Source organism: Semicossyphus pulcher, unplaced genomic scaffold, assembly GCF_022749685.1.
Source record: "Semicossyphus pulcher isolate SPU_LCO1_2020_fin unplaced genomic scaffold, fSemPul1.0.p SCAF_24, whole genome shotgun sequence".
Taxonomy (NCBI): domain Eukaryota; kingdom Metazoa; phylum Chordata; class Actinopteri; order Labriformes; family Labridae; genus Semicossyphus; species Semicossyphus pulcher.
Window position 1 is genome coordinate 14,796,368 of NW_027211698.1, and position 23,906 is coordinate 14,820,273.

The 23,906-nt window shown below is 44.3% G+C and overlaps 1 protein-coding gene across 1 annotated transcript in view; it reads left to right on the forward strand.

Moving 5' to 3' along the window:
* The first annotated feature begins 9,106 nt into the window (after nucleotides 1-9,106).
* The window catches only part of LOC138603317 (aryl hydrocarbon receptor-like), a 58,903-nt gene continuing 44,103 nt past the window's right edge, over nucleotides 9,107-23,906 (forward strand). The window contains exons 1-2 of the mRNA XM_069675017.1: nucleotides 9,107-9,509; nucleotides 18,652-18,839. Of these exons, the coding sequence (XP_069531118.1) occupies nucleotides 9,451-9,509; nucleotides 18,652-18,839 (247 nt within the window). The 5' untranslated portion in view covers nucleotides 9,107-9,450. The remainder of the gene's footprint in view (nucleotides 9,510-18,651; nucleotides 18,840-23,906) is intronic.

A 23,906-nucleotide genomic window follows, 5' to 3' on the forward strand; every position in this document is an offset into this window, starting at 1 on the left:
ACTCAGAGACGATGATAAAGTGTAAACCTACTAATGTAACAACACAGCCGCGCTAACAGCCATGTGGCAAAGCAGTGCTTTAAGCTACATGCTAAGACAAATTCAGGTGTTGCAGCTGCACAAAGGTGAAAATTAGTACAAGAAAAAAATAGACAAGCAGTAAACATACAGAAGCCATGGACAGTGTTACGACCATAACTGTGCAGAACTGCAGCAAGTAAAGCGACATGAAAACGCTAACATGCTGATGCTTAGCAGACATAATGTTTACCATGTTGATCATCTTAGTTTAGCTCTTTAGCATGCTAACATCACGTTCAGTCAGGAACACTCTCCGATTGGATGTAAATCCTTTTTGCACAAATAGAAATCGAGATATACTTGGTGCTGATTGTTCCGCTCTTAAGGTGCTTCCTGGATTAGCAAAGCAGCGTGCTGAATCGACACAAGGAGGGCAGCGCATTTTAACAATTCATCCACAAGTTGTTCTGAGCTAAAGCTGTGGACCCTTAAGCTAGCAGCTTCCTTTAGGGTTTAGCATACAGGAGCTAATTAGCCTGAGGGAGCTAACAACAACATGTGAGACAGCAGGAGTGACTAATAATTTTGGATGCTGTAACCACTTTCTTTTCAGCAGAGGGTGACTACTTTAAGATAAAGCATTATGTCTATTTTAATACCTAATCTTTCCGATGTTAATAGCACACGGGGTTATTTAATACCACGGTTATTTCTTTAAGGATTAGGGAACCTTTTAAAAGCAGTCAACCTCCGCAGCCTAATCCAGAAAATAATGACGAATCTGAAGGTCATGGAGACAGCTCGGAGTGACTCATCGGCTCAGAGATCATACCAAAGAGACGCCGTCATTACGGTTTCTTTAGGTCAAAGAAGGAATACGTCGGAGATCGAAAGGATATGACACAGGAACACATGTATTATTTGGTGTTGTACTCGAGAACATCTGGGATTATCTCGACCAGTCTGGTTCATTTTAAGAAAATAACATTTTATGGCCGTATTTATCGGCAGTACATTTCCACAGTTGGAAAAGGTTGTCGGTGAGTCACAGTTGGCACCGTCATATCTGCAAACAAGACTTTAACCACCGGAACAATCTCCAGTTCTACACAGCGAAACAATGCTCATGTTTCTAACAGACGTGATGCATTGAAACAATACTTGTTTCAATGCATCACGTCTGTTAGAAACTCGGTAAAGTTCGGTTTTGATTCTCGTCACTTCAAACTGTTTCCCATCAGTGAGACTGTTTGCAGACAGAAGTTTCCAGTGGCAAACACATGGTGAAAGCATCTTATAAACAACAATAAAAGCACCAGTAAATGAAGTATAAATGCACAATAAAACAAGCCACAAACTGCAGGAAGACGCAAACACTATTTACAAACATCAGCTGATAAGAACAGAAGAGGAATAAAATCACTTTCCTGCACAAAGGCCTCATAAAGTTCAATCCTTCAATGTGCACATTCATCGGACTTAAACACAGTATATTAGTGTGTTTCCTTCTTTCCGCAGTTTAAAGGGTCAAACTGGAGCAGGAAAGTGCTGCTTTTGCATTCGAATAAGTGATTAACACCGGAAAATATACAAAACTAAAATAAAACTGTGAAAAACAGCAACAACACTGAGCTGCTTTCATGACAGACAAACGCTCTCAGTGTTGGGGAAACCCTCATGACTCCAATTTTAGAGATTTATCAGTCTGGACTTTATCCAAAAAGGTCAAAAATGACACGCTCCTGTTTGTGTTGTGAAAGTTATACCACATTCTCAGTCCAGATACTGTGCCTCAAACCATCTCACGTGCCAGGCTATTTAAACAGACTAACATTTTGAAGTACTATTGACAACACGTGCTGCTAAAATGAGCTCTAATGGTTGAATTAAGTCACCACAGAACAAAACAGCCTTTGTGGCGCCCACAGCATTAAAACAAGAGGAGGACGCTTCTGCAGAAAGTGCTGTTTGAATGCTGCACTGCTGGTAAAACTTTGTACAAAGAAGCTGCTGCAGGAGCATGAAGAGAAAGTGGGAAATGGTCCAATTACAAAATCTCAATCACCTGTAATTGGGAAGCAAAAAATCCAATACTGAGTATCCCTAATCTATATTTATGTCTCTGCTTCACCTATGTGCACACTGCATGCTCCACTGCATAAACGTGCAGTAGCAGCGCCAGGGAATAGCGATTTAGGGGGCTAAATTGTATGTAATAATATTACTACAGTAAACAAAATGTGATTATCTTGAGTATATAATTAAAATACACATAACTAAATGTATAATGCAAGCATAATTAATACCTTACATCATTCAACAAAACAAATGCATGACAAAAAGTACACAACAACAAGCACAAACTATCAGAACGTAAATCAAAGTCAGCACAAAAAGCATCTGTGGATTTACAGAATACTTCCGCTTTTGGAAGCTCATGTTAGCTAGCAACTTACTGCTAGCTTTAGCTAACGTTAGCCCGAGGTACACAGCACTGACAGAAGTAGGTTACTTTCCGCTCATTAGGCTGACTTACAGTGTTAATGCAGCTCGGTGTGGAAGTCCTCTTCATCACCGTCCTCCGTGTGCTCCTCGTTATCCTCCATGTCACAATCATGTTAGCAATTAGCATCCTCATTGCAGTCCGAGATCGCAGCCATGACGTCATCCTCTACTGTTATCAATAGCAAACGGTCCATATTCAGCCGATTAACACGAACTTATTGTATTTCATCGATTACATTCGACAACTGTAGCGCCTTCTACGCTGTAAACTGTTGAAGAAACTTAGTTTATGTTGTCCCACAGACCTACAATATAAAATCCAGAGTAAGCAGTAAAGTTCAACGGTCATCGGCACGCGCATCACTTGAACATCACGTAAATTAAAATGTTATAATATATAAATATATATGTATAAGCTAAATCGATGTCTCCATGTTTTTAAATCATTTTTATTACATAAACATCAGTTACAGAGGAAACTTAGACCGGAAGTCATGACATGTTCAATAAAGTTGGAAAAAAGAGCGTGAATTTCCGTTACTTATTTATCAGTTCACTGCATACAGATTTTTTTGTTACATGTAATTGGTAATATTTCATTACGGCTAGGGTTAGGGTAACCCTAACCCTTACATGCTGTCCGCATACACTGACCAAGATTAGTTAAATAAGTTATTTATTAGCAACTTACCTTGATATATTAATGTCAGTGTTATTATAGCATGCTGCTTATGCTGTAAGAAGGTGTCGGGAATATGAAAGGTTATAATAGCGTTAAGGGTGCACTTGGAAATGGGATGGTTTAGATTTACTAATTGAATTAAATTGGTTTAAAGTGAGTATGAAATTGTAGGACTGTGTGTTTTTATTTGTGTGTGTGTTATGTTAATAAAATAAAATGTAAATTTAATATAGTAATTTTCTTGAAGAAAAAGTCAGGTAAAGCAATATTTTAGTTATTTTAAAGACTGAACTGGTGCATCAACAAATCTTCGACAAAGTCTGTTTAGGATCCATGTTGTTTCCAAATGAAAACCTAAAGGTCATGAACACAGAAGTGGGAAGAAGGACTACACAATTTCTTGGACCAACTGATGAGTACTTGAATGCAGCATTAAACTGCTGAAGTAACACTCTCTTTGTTTAAAATCTGACAGTTTTTAAGTAGAAAAGTTGGAAAGAACACACTTTCTACACCGATTTCTACACAGTCAAAAGAAACATGATGAAGGCATTAAAAACACTCAGATAGGTGAACAGAAAAGCTCCTGAATCATGATTTTTAATTCATTTTGATTCTCAAGCCCCACAACTGGATCCAAACTCGCCAACATCTGCCACCATTTACCAGAACCGGCCTGTCCCGGATACGACTATTAACCAGCCTGCCGTGTCTCCTCCGGCTGCGTTCACCACTAACCGAGCTGCAGGATGAGCCGCAGGTTCGAACCCTTCCAGACCGGCCTGACATGGAAAATAACATGACTGCAGCAGGCCTGTAATTTCCAGTGGCTGTGACCTTTAATCATATCTCGATCTGCATCCCTTTTCCTGCATCTGTCGGTGAACTGATGCTAATTTGAGAGCTCATATGTCTGAAAGTTTTCCTGATCACCGTCCCGAGTTTGGGGCTGCAGTTTGGAGTCGTGTCAAAGAGCCGAGGACGACCAGACGGAAACCTCTTCAGTCGTCTGTGAAACCAGAAAAACACGAGTTGAAATCTGATATTTTTATACGGAAATATGAGGTTTAATCTCAACTCTTACATTATGTGGCCAAAAATAAGCTGACATCTGATCATACGTGACAGTTAAACCAATGTATCCGGCATTTATTCGCTGCCTTCAGAGCGTCGACTCCTTTCAGGCCTGAAACTAAAGATTGTAACGTAAATTTACAAAATGTTTAAGAAGTCAAAGCTTCTTCTCTTCGTTCTCCTCAGACACAGGCATTTTCCCAAAATAGAACAAGCAATGCTGACCTTTGACCTTTGTTTTTTAAGGGCTTGATATTGTTACGTATAACTATAAGTTATTAATGGCTAAGGCATGGACCACTAAACACTAAAGAAAGCATTTTAAAGATGATCTGATCAGTAACAGAAGCACATGAAGCCCTCCTTTAATTAACAAATGCCGAGGTGCTGCAGAGCAAGGCACTGACACCCACCCCCCCCTCCTCCCCGCTTTGAATGAAGCTTACAAACATGACGGCGCAGAAAGTTGACGCGTTGCACTCAGAGTTTGGGAGCTTGTGTTTACTGCTGTGTAAAAGCCACCTCTGCATGTCGCAGTAAAACGCTGCAGCCGCCTGCGGTGGCTCAGTGGAAACTCACCGCAGCTCCTCAGCCCGGTGTGGTGCTGCCAAATATAAGAAGTGGTGCAGTTTAGTCATGGACTATGCTAATGATGAGGAACAACGGCTGCTGGCGTCCCAACCCCCTCTGTTCCCTGTAGTTTAAACAGGAAAAAAAACAGGCGGGTTTTTCTTAGCGAGCGATCTCTGATCAGAGAAAGAACTCACATTCATGCTGTCAGCCAAACACATCGCCTCCGATTACCCTTCTAAAAAGCACTATCATTTCGTTTAATTACAGGCCATAAATCATTTGAGGATGTCTCAATTAACTGCCAGGCTCTATTAGCATGTAGCGATCACAAAGCCATTAAAATCCAACTTTGCAGGCACAAATCAACCTGTCAGACTCCTCAAAATCACAGTTTAAAGAAAGACACAGAAACAGACTCATAAAGAAGAGCTGCTGCCAGGCGCTGCAGGTCCGAGCCAAGCCGTATTAAGCCAGGGTGTATTTTAGACAAAGGTTGCATTTTAATAAGGCCAGAGGGTGGCACATCGCAGATAGCTGTTGACTTGTAACCGCCGTGTTTAGCGTTAAACACAACCGCTGCCATGGACACGAGGACGCCAACTGTTCCCCCTCGGTGCTGCCAGGCGGCCGGGAACTGTTTGTATGCAAAGAGGTCACAAATGAGAAGTCGATTTTAATTACAGGGAAGAAAAAAGAATGAAAAGGCTTTCTATAAGACAGTTTATATAAGTGCAGGTGTTATATTTATCATCAGCCAGCCTGTAACCACAGGGATAGAAAAACTGACGGCCATAATGGAAGCCATAAATCGACAGTTTGACTCAATGAATCCAAAGTAACTCGAGGGCTACTTCATGTTTTTTCACAGAGCTTTAAGAGGCACCTTTCAGCTCAGTAAGGTGAAGATTTATCTTGTTTTATAAGATCAGAAAGAAGCTTTAATGTGCAGGTATCATCTGAGAGTTTCAGGAAAGATTTTCCTGAAGTATTCAGTTATTAAAATCTGGTCCCAGACCTTTGAATTGCGACCAAATCAGTAATGAAATGAAACCAGACTTTAACTGTCTTATATTAATTCTGTAATATAACTTCTAAATATTTCCCCGTCTGTCAAAACCAGAACCTTCTGTTTATTATTGTTCGTCTTCCAGGTCTATTTTTCCCCAATAAACATGCAGGAAGAAGATATTTTTGTTGTTAATCCTTTGAGCTTCTTCACAACGCCATGAAAACCACGTCAAACTCTTCTGTTTTCCGGCCACAGCGTGGACACAGTGGATGTTTAAGAGTAGCTGCTGCGTTTTCGATCAGTTTTAGGTCATGTTGACTTTCAAAATGAGGTCAGTAAATAATTAAGAATCCTACTTCATCCTCTGCAGCAAATAAAAGCTAACTGAAAGCTTTGAGTGTTTGTATTTTGGATAGTACATTTTGTTAAAATTAGCTTCCCAAATAATTGAACAGTCACCCTGCTGCTGTCCGATGGCACTTCCTGACTTTGTTCCCACCTGTCTTGATCCTTGCTTGTGTTGTATTAGCTCTCAGGTGTACCTCGCTTGAAATGAAATTGTAACATTGTAGTATTAGCTGATAACTTAGCATTTGCTAACCACTTGCTCCTCTTCAGCTCCACTCTTTCGTCCAAATATGGTCACTTCTGGTTCCCAAAAAGATGTGGACAGTCAAGAAGCCAAACTGGAGTCTCAAGATTACAAACCAGTTGGTTAAAGTTTTGAAAAACACAATTATTTTCATGAAGTTTGGTTGAATGCATGCAGACTGTGTAACAAAATCTTATGCTTGCTAGTTTTTTTTATCCATAATTCTGTCATGCACATAATCTTCCCAGCCTGTCATCTGACTTTAGTGAACCTTCTGGAAATCCTTTTTTACACTGCGGTTCTCCCTCAGCGCCGTAACGAAGCTCCGTCCTCATGCCACCTTTGTCAACCTACATTGGACCACGCAGCGCCGGCGTAAGGCCGCCCCAGTGTGTGTTTTTAAATGTTCAGATACACACACAAGGCCCTGTTCCGCCCTGCCGGCTCTGTTTACACATATGCCATTTCACCTCTGTTACTCCGCTGTCCGCTCAGAGGCGGAACGACTTTGCCCCACCACTACCGTGCGTTTACATAGAAGACAGAACATAACAGAGGTGTAATAATCCCTCCTTGAACTGGCAGTGTAATAAGCCCTTACAACAAGAGGGCGCTACAGCTTCTGAGATTTGAGGCTGCATATTCAGATTTTTAGACTTTGCTTTCACTTTTATAGTAAAACATGAAACTAAAATGTATTTTCTGCTCATCCTGCAGAACAAAGCAGCTCTGACCCTTTAAACTTCAAACAGAATGAAAAACCCAGATTGTGCTTTTCACTCCTTCGCATCATTATTTCCGTCCAGAAGCGTCCAAAAGCGTGACAGTTCATATTCACAACTGCGATCTTGGAAGTCGTCAGCGAGTTACACAACCTGAGCCGTCATGACGAGAAGTCACAAAAGAAAAACAAGCAAAAAGTTCCCGTTTACATTACAACCGACAGATGTTGGAGGAGGGATAATGTGACTGAACGGATGAAGAGCTCCGAGCTGGAGTTGTGTGCCGTTCGGATTTGAGAATGTGGCTCCTGGCGTGCCGGAGCAAGCCTTTCACTAAGAACAAAAACACAATGATATATCACCTGACGTTTGCTTTATTGAATACAAAGAACAATATAGAAATCCTTCAAGTTCACGACCCTGTGAAGCGCGGTTCACCTCACTCTGACAGAGCGTAGGAGGACACGGTGACTGACTGCCAAATGGCCCAAACATTAAACAAATATGTACTCGCACTTTGGCTGTTTCATGGACTAATATCGTGACTTTAGCCAGCACAGGCAGAGTGAAGCAACAGTGAAAAGAGAGTGAACCTCCACCTGCAGATCACCGCCCAGCCAGAGTGACAAATTCACACTGAGTGCTGCCAAAGTGTGTGTTTTAACAACGTCGGGTAAAGTGTGACTGATGTGACACTTTGTTTTTACCAGACGTGACAGCGCAGGGCTGGGAACTTCTCCTGAATGTCTCAGTGAGAGCTTTAACTTTTGACCACCAGCTATTTCAAGGCTTTATAGACAGAGTTAGAGTGACAGAAGACAGGTCTCAATTCAGGGTCAGGATCTCCCTGAAGGACTCAGCCGATCAAATCCTGCAGAACCTGCACGTCCTTCAAAAGCAAGCCAAAACAATTCAATTAGAGACGACATTATACGGCTCAATAAATAACAGCCAATCAGAGGTCCCGTTCAGAGCAAAAGATGGGGCCTTGACACAAGTGGTCGAGGGGGAAGATATCCCTTTAAACCCCCCTAACCTATAGGGCTCGTCTACACAACAAAAAATAAGTGTTGCAAAGTTAGAAACATATTTGGAATTAATTCAATCATCGAAAAGCAGTAACTGTTAATGATTTGATGGTTAATATGTCCATAAAACTTCTATCATCAGTAATAAACCTGATGTCTTCTGCTGTCAGAACAAAGACAATTTTACAGCTGACCTCTGTAGACACACGTGGACGTTCACTGGTCCCTGAAGGATTGTGGGATACTGAGTTCTCCTAGAATAACCCAGCGGTGTCCTCCCAATTCAAACTATAATATAAGATAAATCTATCACAAATTTAAGTATTTATTTATTCAAATTTATATTAATATATCAAAAGGTTAAAGTATGTTTAAAAGCCACAGTTAAAGCATTTAATGTGTTTATTTTAAGAAGTTTATAATAGAATGAAATTATTGGTATATCTATAAATTAAAATATTTGTCGCCATTGTTTAATTATTATTATTATTGTTCTTATTATCATATTTGAACTGTTTCAAATTAGATTTCATAAAACGTAAGTTGTTAAACACAACAAAACAAAAAGAGTAAACAACTAATACGTTTACTTAAGTATTCAACAAGTGTATTTATATTTCAATGTGTTTATTAGTGCTATGAATCATTAATAATACAGTAATATAATACGGTGACAAGAACGAAAATCCTCCTTAAGGTGGGCCGGGTTGGAATGCAGTTTTCCAGTCATTCCCCGTCTGCGGTCTTCAGTCTCACTTGCCCCACATTCGGACCACCTTAAATATTTCTGCACTCGCGTTACAGTGACTCAAACACACACACACAAAGTGAGACGGGAGCGCGCGGCAGCAGCAGAAGCTGCAGCAGCCCTGTCAAATCACAACGGGGCTGACGCACAGACAGAGGACTGCAGTGAAAACCCACCGAGGACTCTTTTTAACGTCCATGAGTCCCGGTATTTCGTCAGATCGGCGTGGAAATACTGGAATGTTGGGATTATGAGAAGCTGTGAGAGTTTTCTTACGTCTGATGGACGTTTGGAGAAACTAAACTAGACAAAAAGTAGTTCCTATAGCTCACAGGCGTACGAGACGTAAGAACGTAAAGGGGATTTTACCGTGTCTTTTTCCCGTTTCTTACGTTTTTCGAGGGATGTGAGTCTTCCGAGCACGTTTGGACCCGTTAACGCGAACATTTAACCCGGGATCAAGCCACTTTATAGAACTTAGTTTGCTGAAGTCACCATGCTGGCGAACACGGCGCTGTACGCGGCGAAGAAACGGAAGAAGCCGGTCCAGAAAATGTAAGTTTAAACACACTTAAATCCCTGCAATGTTCCGGTTCTGTACCTATAGAATCACATAGTGTATGTTTTTATTGTACTTCATAACTCATCGGTGTGAAATGTCTGTATTACAGTCTTGAAGGCACTTTAACTGCTGACCCTGTTGTACTTTTACTGCAATACTTTTGCAATACTACGCTTATAGAAACGTGTGCTTCAGTCGCGGATTTATAAAGACTAAAACACACAACGTATAATATTGCGAGAAGAATCATGCATTAGTGTGTATAATCACTTTTAGTGCACACATACAGGTCGTACTTGACGCTCTGCACCAATACACTAGAGATATTTCTTTTTAAGGTGGTTACAGCTGTGCAAACATCTCCAGACTTAGTCACACAGTATGCATTACAGCCTGTCTTACATGGTAATAAGAGCAGCGTAGTAGGTTGCTTGCAATAGTAGCTACATTGTCTTTAGTTAAATCCATAAGGCCATAAAGTCTATTTTCCCTGCTTGTGGTTATGCAATGTTGGCCAGCCAGACCGAGGCAATGTGAAGTGCTGAAGTCCAGCAGCGCTGCGGGCCTGTACGGGTGGAACATAAAGAAAACTGTTGCTTCAGGATTGTTTCAATCTAATTATACCATCTGAGACGGCTGTGTTTCCAGTTGCTCGAATAATGTGTAACTTCACTGAACGTATGTATTTGTTCTCATGTGAAGAAGCAGAGTTTCCTGATCATTCTCCACGATCTTATGGTTGCTTGAATTAAATGTACATTCACACAACTTCTTGTTTTCTCCTGGATTTCCCCTCAGAAACCCCTGGAGGGCCCCAGACCACAGTTTGAAAACCACTTCTGCATACTTTAGCAGCAGAAAATCGTCCTTTAGAGTTATGTGTGGAGAAATGCACAGGGAGGGGGCCTCTCTGGACAGTTTTGTGTCTGTTTACTTTAATGTATTCTCTGGCGCGGTCATACACTGATTTCCCAGCTTTGATCGCCTGCGTTGTGTCAGAGATGATGTCACTCGAGATTTCTCTGGATGTTTCTGATCTCAGGGGTCCTCGGCCTCGCTGGACCCCGGACGAGCAAATAAAGACAGTTATTCTTTGGAATCGCTCTGTGAAAGACGCGCCGTGCCTCCGTTATGAAACTGTAAATACAAGTGCCTGTGGCCTTCAGGTACCTTACAGAAACTAAACATGACTCCTGGTGATCTCAATGGTTTAAAATGGGCCGATCTATCCAAGGAACCCTTAATGAAGGTCAAAGGTCACGTTCTTTAAAGAGCCCTAAATAGGCATTTATTCGGTCATGTTCCCTGATGAAGTCAAAAGTGTTATTATTAGAGAGCCTTAATGATGCTGTCAAAAAGTTCTCTTCAGCACACTGTTCAAATGGTTCCTCTTAGACCCTTCATGGTCTGTAAAGGTGCCATAAATAACCTTTTTGTGCTGGTTCTTTAACGCTCCCATGCACACGTCTTCCTCCTCCTTTGATGCTGTCACAGAAGTTGTATTAATTAGAGCTGCAAAGAACCTTCAGGGGATGTAGGCTCCTAGAACCGGTACTCTGGCAACATGATGAAATGGTTCCCATCAGAGCTTTCAGAGAGGTTGATCAAATAGTTTTGATGGACTGTTAGCGGTGCTGCAGAGAACCTTTAGAGAGATTATCATAGGGCCTTTATGGTACTTAGAAAGACCTTTCAAAGTGGTTCTTTAAAGAACCATTAGAGAGCAGGTAATAGACCCTTTATAATACTGCAGAGAACTTGTCAGGGTTCTCTAAAGCACCGTGCTCAGATGGTTTCTCAGAGACCATTTGTGACGCTTTAAGAAAACTTGTGTTAAGCACTCGTCTCGTTTATAACTGAGCTTTAATGGAACAATAAAGAACCTTCAGTCCCCTAAAGAACCATAACTTTATTATTTATTCTAACACTAAATGATGGAACAAAAAGACCTTCTGAAAAATTGGTTAAAGAACCCTCATGGTGCTGCAAAGAAGCAGCCTAAAGGGCTCTTGTTAGACATGTCAAGTTAGTAGTTCCCGTTCAGAAAGGTTCTCTACCTAAGAACCATGCTCGCTATCATAGGCCTTTCACGGTACCATATGGAACCCATTAGAGCGGTCAGCTCGAGCACCATGCTCCTAGTATTTTGCAGACCCTGGATGATACTGTAAAGAACCTTTTTAGGGAGATTCCCCAAAACATCACGCTTTAACTGTTCATAAGAGACTCTTTGTGCTGCAATAAAGAACATTTTTAGAGAGTTTATTTTAGACCCTCAGAGCACTCTGAAGAACTTTATTGAGACGTTCCCTAAAGCACCATGAGACAGTCTTTTACTGTTGACTCTTTGTGTTGCACTAAAAAACATTTTTAGAGACGTTCTCTTCAGAAAAGTTCATTTAAGAGCCATCATAGAGCTCTGAAGAACCCTTCAGAGATGTTCTCCGAAGCACCATGCTGAAACAGACCCTTCACGGTGCTGCAAAGAACCCTCTCATAACCCTGGAGCTGCTCTGAGCCTCTCTGTCCTCCTCGCTGTGATTTTACCAGTTTGTGATTTTTAACTTTAACAAGCCAGACGGGAGTGTTAACTGCTCCATACAGAACCACAGCCCCCGCGCAGAGAACCACGGCAGAACCCTGCCAGAACCGCGGTTTCAGCGTGTGTGTGGTACTACCTGCATTAATCATAATCAGGACGTGGAGCGAGAGCGCTCTCACGCGATGTTTCCACGAGGGAGGAGGGAGGGAGGGAGGATGGCGTAATCTGAGACGCGCTCTGTTTTTTTTCTCCTCCTCCTCCGACTGCCACAACATACTTTTTTCCTGTCTTTCCTTCTGTGTCTCTGTGTGTTTTTTTGGGGGGTTGTTTCTTTCCTCCCTCCCTCAACACAAATTAACATAGTTCAGTGTCACGCAAACGGTTATGTAAGCCTGCCATGTACTCTCGCCTGGGCTTTTAGGAAAAGTTTCTCTTTCACTTTTTTCTCTCTGGAGTGAGAGAGTGAGAGAGAGAGAGAAAGAGAGAGAGAGGGAGAGAGAGTTGTTTAACCCACAGACGAGTCCAGAGGCGGCGTGACTGCAGCGCACCCTGAGGCGCTTTACCTTTATGTTTACATGCATTGTAAAAGTAGAACATTTAAATTCATGCTAATGTCTGTGTCTGTGTGCGCTTCACCTAAGCCCCAAACACAGTGCAGTTATACATGTGGAGAAGGAGGGTTCAGTACTCTTGCACACTGAATCCAGAGCGGCTGTAAAAGCCTCTCCGTTTTAAAAGACTTCTTGGACCCCGGCTGCAGGGATTTGCTCCCATGCAACCACAGCAGCAGCAGTGAGGTCCAAACCTCTGAAGCTGCAGGATAAGATCTCTGAGCTGGTGTTCGAGTTCATGTCAGAAGAGTTGGAAGAGGTTGAAGTCGAGGATCTTTCGCCGTCTTTTGATGCTGCGGACAGAAACAGACAGAAACGTTTACACACTAGGGATGAGTCGAGATCCTACGCCAACATTTGTTCCAACACGATAACGATTCTGATACCTGGACTTGAGTATCGTTTGATACCGAGTGTTCCTCCGAAACCAGCAGGATTAAAAAGTACATGTTATTAGTGGACAAACACTCACTGCACTAAACGCTGTCAGCTAGCACAGCATCACTGTTGTTTGTTTTTGTCACATAAAACTTACAAACTGTGGCTTCAGCCTGATAAATGATGGCAACCGATCGATGACCGGTGTACCTGCCTCTGCATGACACCACCTTTCACCTCACCCTTGACCCTCCACCAGCTGAACCATCTCTGCCCTGGTGGCGTCACAGCAGCACATGCTAACAATGCTAGCACATACAATGATAAGAGGCTACATCTTTCATCATAACTGCATCTTGTACAACAATATAACCTGCTGTTTAAAATAGAACAGGGTCCATTTATATTTCTGAATATATGATGCTCTCTTTAAACAAAGTGCTCATGCACACACCTGCAGTGTAAACGCAGCTGTTTGTTAGCGAGGCTAGCTGGAGACCTGCGACCTTTAGCAGTGCAGAACCTTTGAGAGCATCGTAAAGACATTTTGTGGATATTTGACGATAAAGTAGAAAAATCATTTTTATTATTTCCACTGTGTTGCAGCTTCTGCAGACGTAGCACAGCTTAGCAAACAGCAGAGTTAGAACGGGGTTATTAAAGTTCAAAGATGAGTGACAAACTGTTTGGGTAATTCCTTCTAACCTACAAGAACACTCACTGTGGTTTAAGAATGACACTGTTGTTTTCGTTCTCATTTTAGACTCAACCCCAAGTCATTAAAAATAGCAACTTAGTTTGGACACATGTCGGCCGAATGAACGTCATGTACATTATTTAAACGTGTCCTCGTGATGACGGTTGGTCGTCACAGGTGTCAGACGAGTTTAAACGTGTGTAAACATTTTTCTGTTCTGATGTCTGTTGTTCACTTTCGGCCGACAGACTGTTCCCATGAAAGTGAAAGCAATGGCCGGTCAGGAGTGAACTGGTCAGATGCAGCTGCTGGTTAGCTTTGTGTGGCTGGATGTTCTGTGTGCAGAGGTCATGCTGATGCGTATGAGACGGGCTGTTAGACGCACTGTTTCTCTTATGACCGACATGTGACGGGCGTCAGCCTCCAAACTCTCGCGTCCAAGACGTTACGACACCAGAGCGAAACAACACAGAGGACGCTCACATGTTTGCCTTTAATTCTGATCGATTAGATAGGGAATTATTTTTATGATCCTTTTTATTCAGCCTATGGAATGACCAGAAATACATGCAGTAAATATGCTACTATATTCAACCTTGATTCTGAGGTTTTTACTGAAGAAACTTACAGTAAATCATTCGTCATTTGAAGAACGATATCTGTCACGTAGCATGCTCTCTGGAAACACATCACTCGTCTGTATGAAATAACCACATGTTAAAGCCGGTTGTTGGACAGTCCTGAGTGAATGAACACTGTGTGTCGGCCCTCTCCACGTTAACAGACGGCGCCTCCCTCTGTGCTTCGCTCCAGGTTCACGGCCACGTGCGACACTGAGAACTTCAGTTCAGCCGCTGGAGACGGAGACGATGTAGAGACACACGATCGCTGTGACGATATATATATATATGGTCATATTGTGCAGCTGTAGTCTGTGGATATCGCGAGTAGGGCTGCAACAAATTATTGTTTTGCTGATTGGTGAATCTAAACTGTGAAAAGTCTCCAAAGAGAGCCTTTAGATATCTTATTCTGTCCATCAAACTGCCCAAAACACAAATAAATTCAGTTAACTGTTATGTTCTGTTAAATCTTTAACAATGAGGCTTTAAACTGCTCTAAATGACATAATAAGACAATATAGATGAGGACGTGGAGTATCGGCACTAACTCAGATATCTGTAGCTGAAATATCGGCTCTGGTATCGGCTTCCCAGGTCTGATATCCGTATCATAGCTCCAGCTGGGAGCCGATGCCAACTTCATATTTAGCTTCTTTTGTTCCGTAAAGGTGTCGTTGCCCCGCCGGAGACAAAGTGCCTTTGTGTGAGCGCAGGGGAGTGTTTCTCCAAGTCCAACACACACACACACACACACACACACACACACACACACACACACACACACACTCGTATATATATCTCCACGCCCCTTCCAGGACTGATGGAGTAGATAAAGCGAGAAGAAACAACACTGGCCGCTCATTGTTCTTGTGCCGGCAGGAATGCGGCGATAGCCATCTCCCAGCCCGGTTTCAGATCTGTCGTGTTCTGGGGTATTATTGGAAGCAGATGTCTTATTTACAGGAGGGGGGGGGGGGTCCACATTTTACACATCTATGTTACAGTTACAGTTCAGACACTCGGCTCATAACGTTTCCCTCACACTCTTTATCCCTTTAACAGCTGGGATGGATCATAAACGTTACAAGGAGGGGATTTAAAGTGTGAAATCAGACTTCTGCAAGGAGAAAAGGCCGGCTCCGCTTCTCTGCTGCACCTTTTTAAAAAGGGAAATATTTCACAGGCAGAAGTTCTGCTGCTTTTAGGAGGATTTTTGGTCGTTATTAAAAGCAGTCGACCGGTGAAGAGGACGGTTTGTTCTTCATATTTTGTGGCACACTAATCTCTCCCTCCCGGCCTGGCCTCCTCGTTCCTCCCTTTAACGCTGTTTCTAAATGAGGGTCGTGTAAGAGAGACGTCGACTGTTATATTTGATGCAACTTTCATGCATCGCACAGTAAACTGCTCTTACAGTTCATGCATTAGTTTTTCTCTCTTATTATTAGTTGCGTTTTGGTCATTTTTGCAGCAGTTAAACTTTAAAATCAGACCTGAGAGTGTTCCTCGGGTCCGTCCACCGTCACATTCATCTCTTGTCTACATGTAGCAAACCTTGCAGCAGGACACAGGCGTGACTTTCACCTGTATCACGGCGTAATTTAACTTTTCCGAGTGATATTAACTTTAAAATAACGCATCTGCAGAAAAACTGAACTCTGGTTAAAGACAATCTTTCTTCAGACTCCGTTTGGGTTTCATTTTTACCCTTGTGGTCGTTATATTTCAACATATTTGACCGTACATCCAAACTTGTGATATATCGGTTCAATGACCAACGATACGTCATCGATGCAAATATCGATCCATATCACCTTTATTTTGAAATTCCCACGGCACGGCTTTAGCGCTTCCGCAGCTCCGAGGTCAGCTAGCACTTCCCACTCCACCGTAAACGACAGAACAGATATCGATGGTGTGTATCGATCGCAGGCCTCTGAAATCGACTTTGTGACATCGGTAAATATCGTATCGTTGGTCACATAATCGTATCGTGATGAAACAGCTGCGTTCTTCGTGTTTCTTCCTCTTCATGTCATCCTTACTGACCTTTAGGCACTCACCTCACGAAGCCTTGACCTCTTGCTGTCCTCACATGAATCCTTCTTCCTCTTGATGCCGTCTCCGACACGTTTCTGAAGCAGTGTAACTGTAAATGAAACAGTAGGATTTAACAACAATAAAACATGAAACTACATCCAGTTATTAACTACTGACTCCAGCACACTCACCTGTGCAGTGTGCTCTCTGCAGCGTTGATCACATGTTGTTCTGGCTAACAGCGCGTCAGCAGCTACACAGTTTCAGTTACTTTCCAACAATTTCAAAAGCCAGAAGAGGCCAGAAAGTTTGTGTAATTATTTCTGTTCATAATGCAGGTGTTTCTGTCTTATGTGTCAAAGTGTGAAACGTATAAAATATCTGCGGACACAAACTGCAGCACAAACATCACTTCACCTTCTCTGCAGCTCCTGGCTGCACGTTCTGACACACGAATGTTCGAGTAATCAGGAGGTTAAAGGGTCAAAGCCGCAGTGCTTAGAAAGTATGAAGTTATGCAGGTGCACACACACACACACACACACACACACACACACACACACACACACACACACAGCTAGCTCCAGCGTTGGCCTCACCTGACCTGAAATCCCCAGCGGCGTCATCAGCAGGAACATCTGAACCTGATTTAACGTGAGAGGCAGCAGACATGCAGCTGCTCTGTGTGGGACCGACCTGTAGCTGGAAGGTCACCGGTTCAATTCCCGCATCGACCAGATGCCAAGCAAAAGACACCCGACGTTTAACGTGCTGCAAACTTTATTCATCAGCGCTGCGGCTCGCGAATTCTGCAAGACGTCGTCGTTTAACGGTTTCGTTTTTGGAGCAGAAATGATTAAACTCGGGCCACAAAAAGTTCCCACAATGCATCTTCTTCTACCTGAAACTGTTACAAGTCACAACATATTGAGTTTACCAGAATGACGGACAAACTAAGGTTTTTTACCTGCTCAAACAGTGACACACTTTTCTCGCCCCTTCGGTCTCTTTACTGGATCAGCTGCCTGAACATCACACATGTGAACGTCAGGAACAGTGGCGCTCTCAGGCGTCGTCATAGAGATGTTCTGTTGGCTTTAAGTTAAACTCCTGTCCAGCTCTGAGCTCCAGCAGAGTGGACTTTCTGTTGGGGGTTGTTTTGCTGGAACCTTTACACGATTTATTGATGAGAATATTCCTTCAGAAGACAAAGAAGTCTACGTTGGTTCAAAGATTTCCTCTGAAGGGGAAATGACAGAGATGACAGACGCAGCTCTCTGGAAACTTTGTTGTCTTAAATTAGAAAGCAGAAGTAAAGATGAGTTTTAAAACGATGAGAACAGCTGAGCAGAACTTTGAACGTCAGGAGAAGTCTCTTGTTTTTCTGAGAGAGCTGAAAACACGCGTCACTTAATCAACCGAAATGCAACCGCGTGGTTTCTCCAGGTTCAGTCTGAGGCGCTCCACGGCTTCACACCCTCTCTGCAGAAAGAAGAGAAACGCCGCTCTGTGCAGAGGACGTCTGGTTTGAGTTAGAGACGAGGAGCTGCCGGGTTTACTGCCGGTCACCAGAGTTCAGTTACAGATACAAACACGCTGAGCGATGGCAGTTTATTTACCTCTCCTCTCAGTCTTTACGGCACAGACATGCACGTATAGAAAGGTAGACTGAAGCTGCCTGCAGGAGCGATTTAGCTGAAACAGGAAATGAGGAGCAGTTGCAAATATAAAAACGATGTGTGAGATTACGTGGTTCTCACTTGCCACAACTTGTGAACTTGTGAACACTTATATTTAAAATATCCGTTTCATCGTTTCCTCTGAATAAATGAGACCTTTTAAAAGCGGGAAACTCCTCGTGTCCTGTCGCTCAGTGTGTGTGTAAACCTGAGTAAACAAAGAGCGCACAGACCCGTCCGAGTCGGCATCGTCTCAGTCGTGTTTGTGTAGCAGAAAGGTGCCGAGAAGGTGATAAACAAGTCCAGGAGCAGGTGAGGCGTCATGACAACAGCAGAGGGAGCAGAGTGGAGGTGATCACCTGTCAGCTCTGTCTGTCAGCAGCCATGTGTCTGTCCCCTCGGCCTGCTGTGCTGCATCTCTGTGTGTGCCAGCTGCTGCTGCGCTGATGGACGTCTGTGTACAGGACGCGTTCAGCCTCGAGCTTAAACTTCAGATTGTGTCTCCACAGAAACCCACCTTTTTGAAACGAGTCCTAACCTCTGTTTTAACGTCTTCTTTGACCCGCAGCCCCAAACCTCCACCTCCCGATGGCGCCAAGTCCAACCCGTCCAAACGGCACCGCGACCGCCTCAACGGCGAGCTGGACAAGCTCACCAGCCTGCTGCCCTTCACCGAGGAGGTCAGGGCTCGGCTGGACAAGCTGTCCGTGCTCCGCCTCAGCGTCGGATACCTGAAGGTCAAAGGCTTCTTTCATGGTGAGTGCTGAACTTTGCTAATCGTGATCATTTCTTTCAGGGTTGCTTAAAGCAGCTGTATGAGAGAAACAGAGGTGACAGGAGAAGTTGGAGGCTGACACAACGGAATAAAAAAGTGCGCCAAAACAGTACCTACAAACGACATCACTGGTGGAAAGTCCGTTAAACACAGGAGACTGCTGAGTGGGGCATTGGTTTTGTTTGCTGCTTGGTTGCAGATGGCATCAGGGGGAGGAAAAGAGTGAGCCGAATGCAGCCGACGGCTCCAAGCAACACACTGCAGCACAGTCAGAGCAGTCAGTGTGAGCTCTCAGAGTTTGGCTTTATTGGATTTTAGTTTGGATTAAATTGCAAATGGAATTCTGAATGGAGCTGACGAGGAACGCTTCAAATGCAACAGAGGAAAGTTTGTCTCCATCTGTCGATTAAATGTGTTTATTTCATCGTGTTTACTCAGTAAACAACACAACAGAGCTCAGAGCCGTCCAGCAGGTGATGCATGCTCCACGCTGAATACTGGAATCATAAAACAGCCCCAGCGTTCACTTTAATTGGCTCCTTAATGAGGACCTCAGAGCTGGAATCAATGGAGTTTTTGTTCAGGCTGCAAAGTGAGCCAGAAATCAATGAGTCACCGGCGTTGACTAACAACCCGATCAACCCCCTGCGGACATGTAACGGTGCGTTTGTGCTCTCAGACGGTAAAAGCGGCCTCTTCTCGCGTGTGTGAAAACAACTTCACTGTTCTCAGCTAAAAACACAGCAGAGTCTCAGTCCTCTCGTTCCAGCGGCTTCGAGCCGATGCCAAAGGAAACACACAGCCGAGCCGGTCGTTGCTTTGGACTCATCAATTATTTGGCAGCGTCGGGCACTAAGTGTCGGCTGAACAAATGCGTTTGGAGGCGGCGCGGGGAGTCTGGTTACTGTCAGACTACACCGGCAGCGAGTGTGCTGTAGCAGTTTGCGCTTTTATTTTGAAAGGAGAGCAGAGAGTTTTTCATTCAGGTTCAGGGCGTGATGCCCCGGGACAGGAAAATAAGTTCATCATGAGGAATTTAATCTGAAACGATGCTTTTAAATGAAGCAAAAATGGTGATTTCTTCTGGATCAAGCTTCCTTAAAATTTAGCTGCTAATGTCTTCGATATCTTTGGGTCCCAAAACAGACACTTAAGAAGTCAGCTCGTTTTACAGGAAGTAGATTTTCTTTCCCAAAAGTTCCCGGTGGGATGCTTGAGTCAGACGTGCAGTAACATGAGTCGGCTTCTGAGTCAAGGTGTCCCCGTTATTAGCTGAACCTCGTCCCGCTGCTGTGTCCGCATGAACGGCCCGTTCACGGAGCAGAGGTGCCGCCGAGTGGCTTCACCTGCTGCGCACACGCGGCATGAGGCTGTGCGTTTGGCGACAGGAAGAATGCGTGAGTTTCGTTTCCTCTCCGTCACGGGGCTGCTCAAGCTGATTCAACACACATTTGAACACCGTTAGGAACGGTAGATGACAAGACGAGCTGCTTTGTTGAAAAGAGTTGCAACATTACGCGCAGCACTTCATGTGACAGCTTTCTGTTTCTGTTTTTCTGGCTCTGGTGCGGGGAAATATCTTCCTCTTCCTTCTTTCCAAAGCTACAAAAAGTCCGGTGTTTTCCAAGCGAGGAGATCAGACGTCAAAACTTTCTTTAAGTGCAGAGAATCAGAAGAAGACAAACATCTTAAACATGATGTACCTGGTGACATTTACACCTCTGAATGATGTCATGCAGCTAACTGACCCATTATTATTACGATCAGTCAGAGCTGTGTTCTCTGTAAGCAGCATAAAAAGTTCTGCTAATGGCTTTCGAGAACTTCTCCTCCCTCCTCCGCCCACGTCTTGGCCGCCGATCCGTCACCCTCCCCTCCCACCGAGCCCCACCCATTTCCTGTGGCGGCCCCTGCAGCACCCCGGGGCCCCCTTTTTCCTTCAACTGTTCAGCCTTTCCCTCAACATCTCTGAAGTTCAAACCCCCACCCTCCGCCCCCTCGGCCCCCGCCTCCTCCACCTCAAACAAACGCTGCAGGAGTCCAGTTTGTTGTTACAGCGGGGAGGCCTGTTCGCACGGCAGGCCTGCGCAGGGACAACTCGGGGCTTTATGCATTCATGGACGTCTGCAGCACACCGACACTTCTCCTCCTCTCCGCCTTCAAAGGTGCAGGAATCATTTCAAGTGCATTGTGGTGCATTATCTCTTTGTCGGCGCTCATTACGGCTCGTTTTGAGGTTTTACTTTTTCATTATACGATGAAAGTTTCTTTGTCCACCTTTAGACGAATCCAGCGAGCAACACGGGCTCCGTCTGCTGAACTGAAACCAGCGTTTGTCTCATTTCCTGCTGTCTTCATCAGCGTTTGTCGGCTGTGTGTGTTCGTTGTTTCCAGTTATAAAGTTATTTTTGCTGCTTGGTTGCAAAGAAAATCACTCAAAGGTGTGAAAATATAAGTGTGACATTTCTGCATTAGTCTTTTAAGACTTCTTCAGGGTCAGCGTGCTAGAAGACGTTCCTTACTTCCTCCCTGAGTCAGTTTCCTTCTTTGCTTATGTCTAATTGCAATATCAAACTGTATTTGCATTAAGAAGCCTTTAAAACGTCAGAGCTCTTAAAGAGTCAAATAAAAGCAGACAACGCGGTCAGGAGACGACTGAAGGCGTGCAGGGCACCACAAGATAAAAGGACGAGGACACAGGGTGGAAACACTCCAATAAAAGGCCTCACGTGGAAGCAAGTTAATTAAATAAAGTTTAAAAGGTCGAGCTGAGACTGAAACAAGGCAGCTGCTCCAATAAGGACGACTGAAGAGGAAGGAGTCAGTGATCGATTGAACGTGATGATGATTCTCCGACGCATCCCTACAAACCTGTCACAAAGCTGCAGAAAGCGTCCGCAAAGTAACGCAAAACAACCACGAGGAGACACGAAACAGCCAAAACAAGCAAAGGGTCAAACAGTGAGAAAAAAAGTGATGCAAGACGAGCTGCAGAAAACATCCAGAACGAGACACAAAGCAAATAAAAAGTGATGCAAACAGTCCCGGAGCTGCTCTCCTGTGCATCCCTACAAACCGTCATGTCAGGGCAAAGACACACGATTGTTGACGCGTAATTAAGACTCTTTATCTGTGAAATGTCGTCATTCTGTCGCCGATTCTCCACTTTGACAGAAAGTAGAGCTCTATGTGAAACCACGCCGGGGGAACGGCCCTCGGACACGACGAGGCAGGAAGTGGCTTTGATATTCTGAGCCCTCTCTAACCTCAGCAGCTGGGAAAGAAGACACAGTTCCCCTGCAGACGAGCAACATGTGGACGAACCCCATGTTCACATCGTCACAGATCCAGAGCTGTAAGTTGTAAACACAACGGTCTGAGACTCGTCTCGACTCCCCAAAGCTCAGACATGAACATTGCCTTTGTTAGCCGCTCTGCTGCTGCTGTGTGTGGCCTCTGTGCTGACCAGACGCTGGAGGCAGCAGGAGCTCCTCAATTAGATTATTCTTCATGAGGAATTCGGACAAACCACAAGACCTCCAAGGCTGAGAGTCTGCTGTCCGCCAGCAAAGACAAGCTTCCTCTGCTGTCACTTAAACACAGGACGACCTCATCGCCATCAATAAGAAAGTAGACGACGGTCGGGCCGCTGAGCGGACGGATGGGAACCTTAAAATCACGCCCACTTGCTTTAAGCAAAACAACACTTTTCTAATTAGATATAAAATGTTTTCAGCACAGGATCAGTTCATTTAGAGCTCAGCAGGTCAAAGCATTGTGGGTAATATGTCTGCATGTTGTTCATCGGACGGAGGAGGAGGAGGAGGAGGAGGAGGAGGAGGAGGAGGAGGAGGAGGAGGAGGAGGAGCGAGTTGTTTGTCTGCTGAAACCCACATAAAGACGTTCACAGTTTCAGAGTCTGCGGTCGTGGTGAATCCCTCATTGTGATTGCGGCGGAACCAAAAACACCAGTCTGTCTGTGATGGTGAATTTCCCAGCATGCCTCTCAGTGAACAAAGATGACCCGGGAGTGCAGAGGCTCATGGGAAGGCCAGGCCGTCTCGTCGCTCCGACAGGATGTGGTTGAGAAAGGAACGCTGTGTGTCCGTCCTCCGGCTCCCCCTGGGCCGAGCCGCGGGACGGGCCGATGGGCCGATGGGAAATGCCCGAGGGTTCGATCCCATGGCCGGCGCTCACAACACCGGCTTTGTTCCACAGCGTGGACGCTCTCTGAACCAGAAGTCCCTCGACTGCAGACACTGCTCTGTTTTTATCCCCAGTGTCTCTTTGATTCTTCTCTTCTTCTCGCTTTGAACTTACAAATAAAGTCTTTTCATACACGAGCTCATAGAGCACCTAACATATTATATTTGCCCTGTTACTGATTCTACATTTAAAGACACCAAACCCTGGAACGGATCACTGAATAGGAACCAACCACAAGCCTAAAGCATAAAGATGTAAAGCAACAACAAAGAGATGCAAAAAAAATCCTCAAAGGACATGCAAAGCACGTTCAAGAGGGCGCCAGAAGTGATGCAAAACCGCCAGATGAGAACAGAGAACCAACAGAGAACTGAAAAAATAGTTCACCGAGTTTTGATACAACCGCAAAGTAACTAAAAAGAGACGGAAAGCACAACAAAGAAATGCAAGAGAACTGCAACGAAACGGGGAACAGCCACAAAAAGAAGCAGAAGGACTTCAGAAGGATGCAAAACATCCAGAGAGCGACACGAGTGAAATAAAAAGTGATGCAAAAGAGCCGCAACGCTGCAGAAAGCAACCACACAGCTGCAGAAAGCAACCACACAGCTGCAGAGAGCAACCACACAGCTGCAGAGAGCAACCACACAGCTACAGAAAGCAACCACACAGCTGCAGAAAGCAACCACAGAGCTGCAGAAAGCAACCACAACGCTGCAGAAAGCAACCACACAGCTGCAGAGAGCAACCACACAGCTGCAGAGAGCAACCACACAGCTGCAGAGAGCAACCACAACGCTGCAGAGAGCAACCACAACGCTGCAGAGAGCAACCACAGAGCT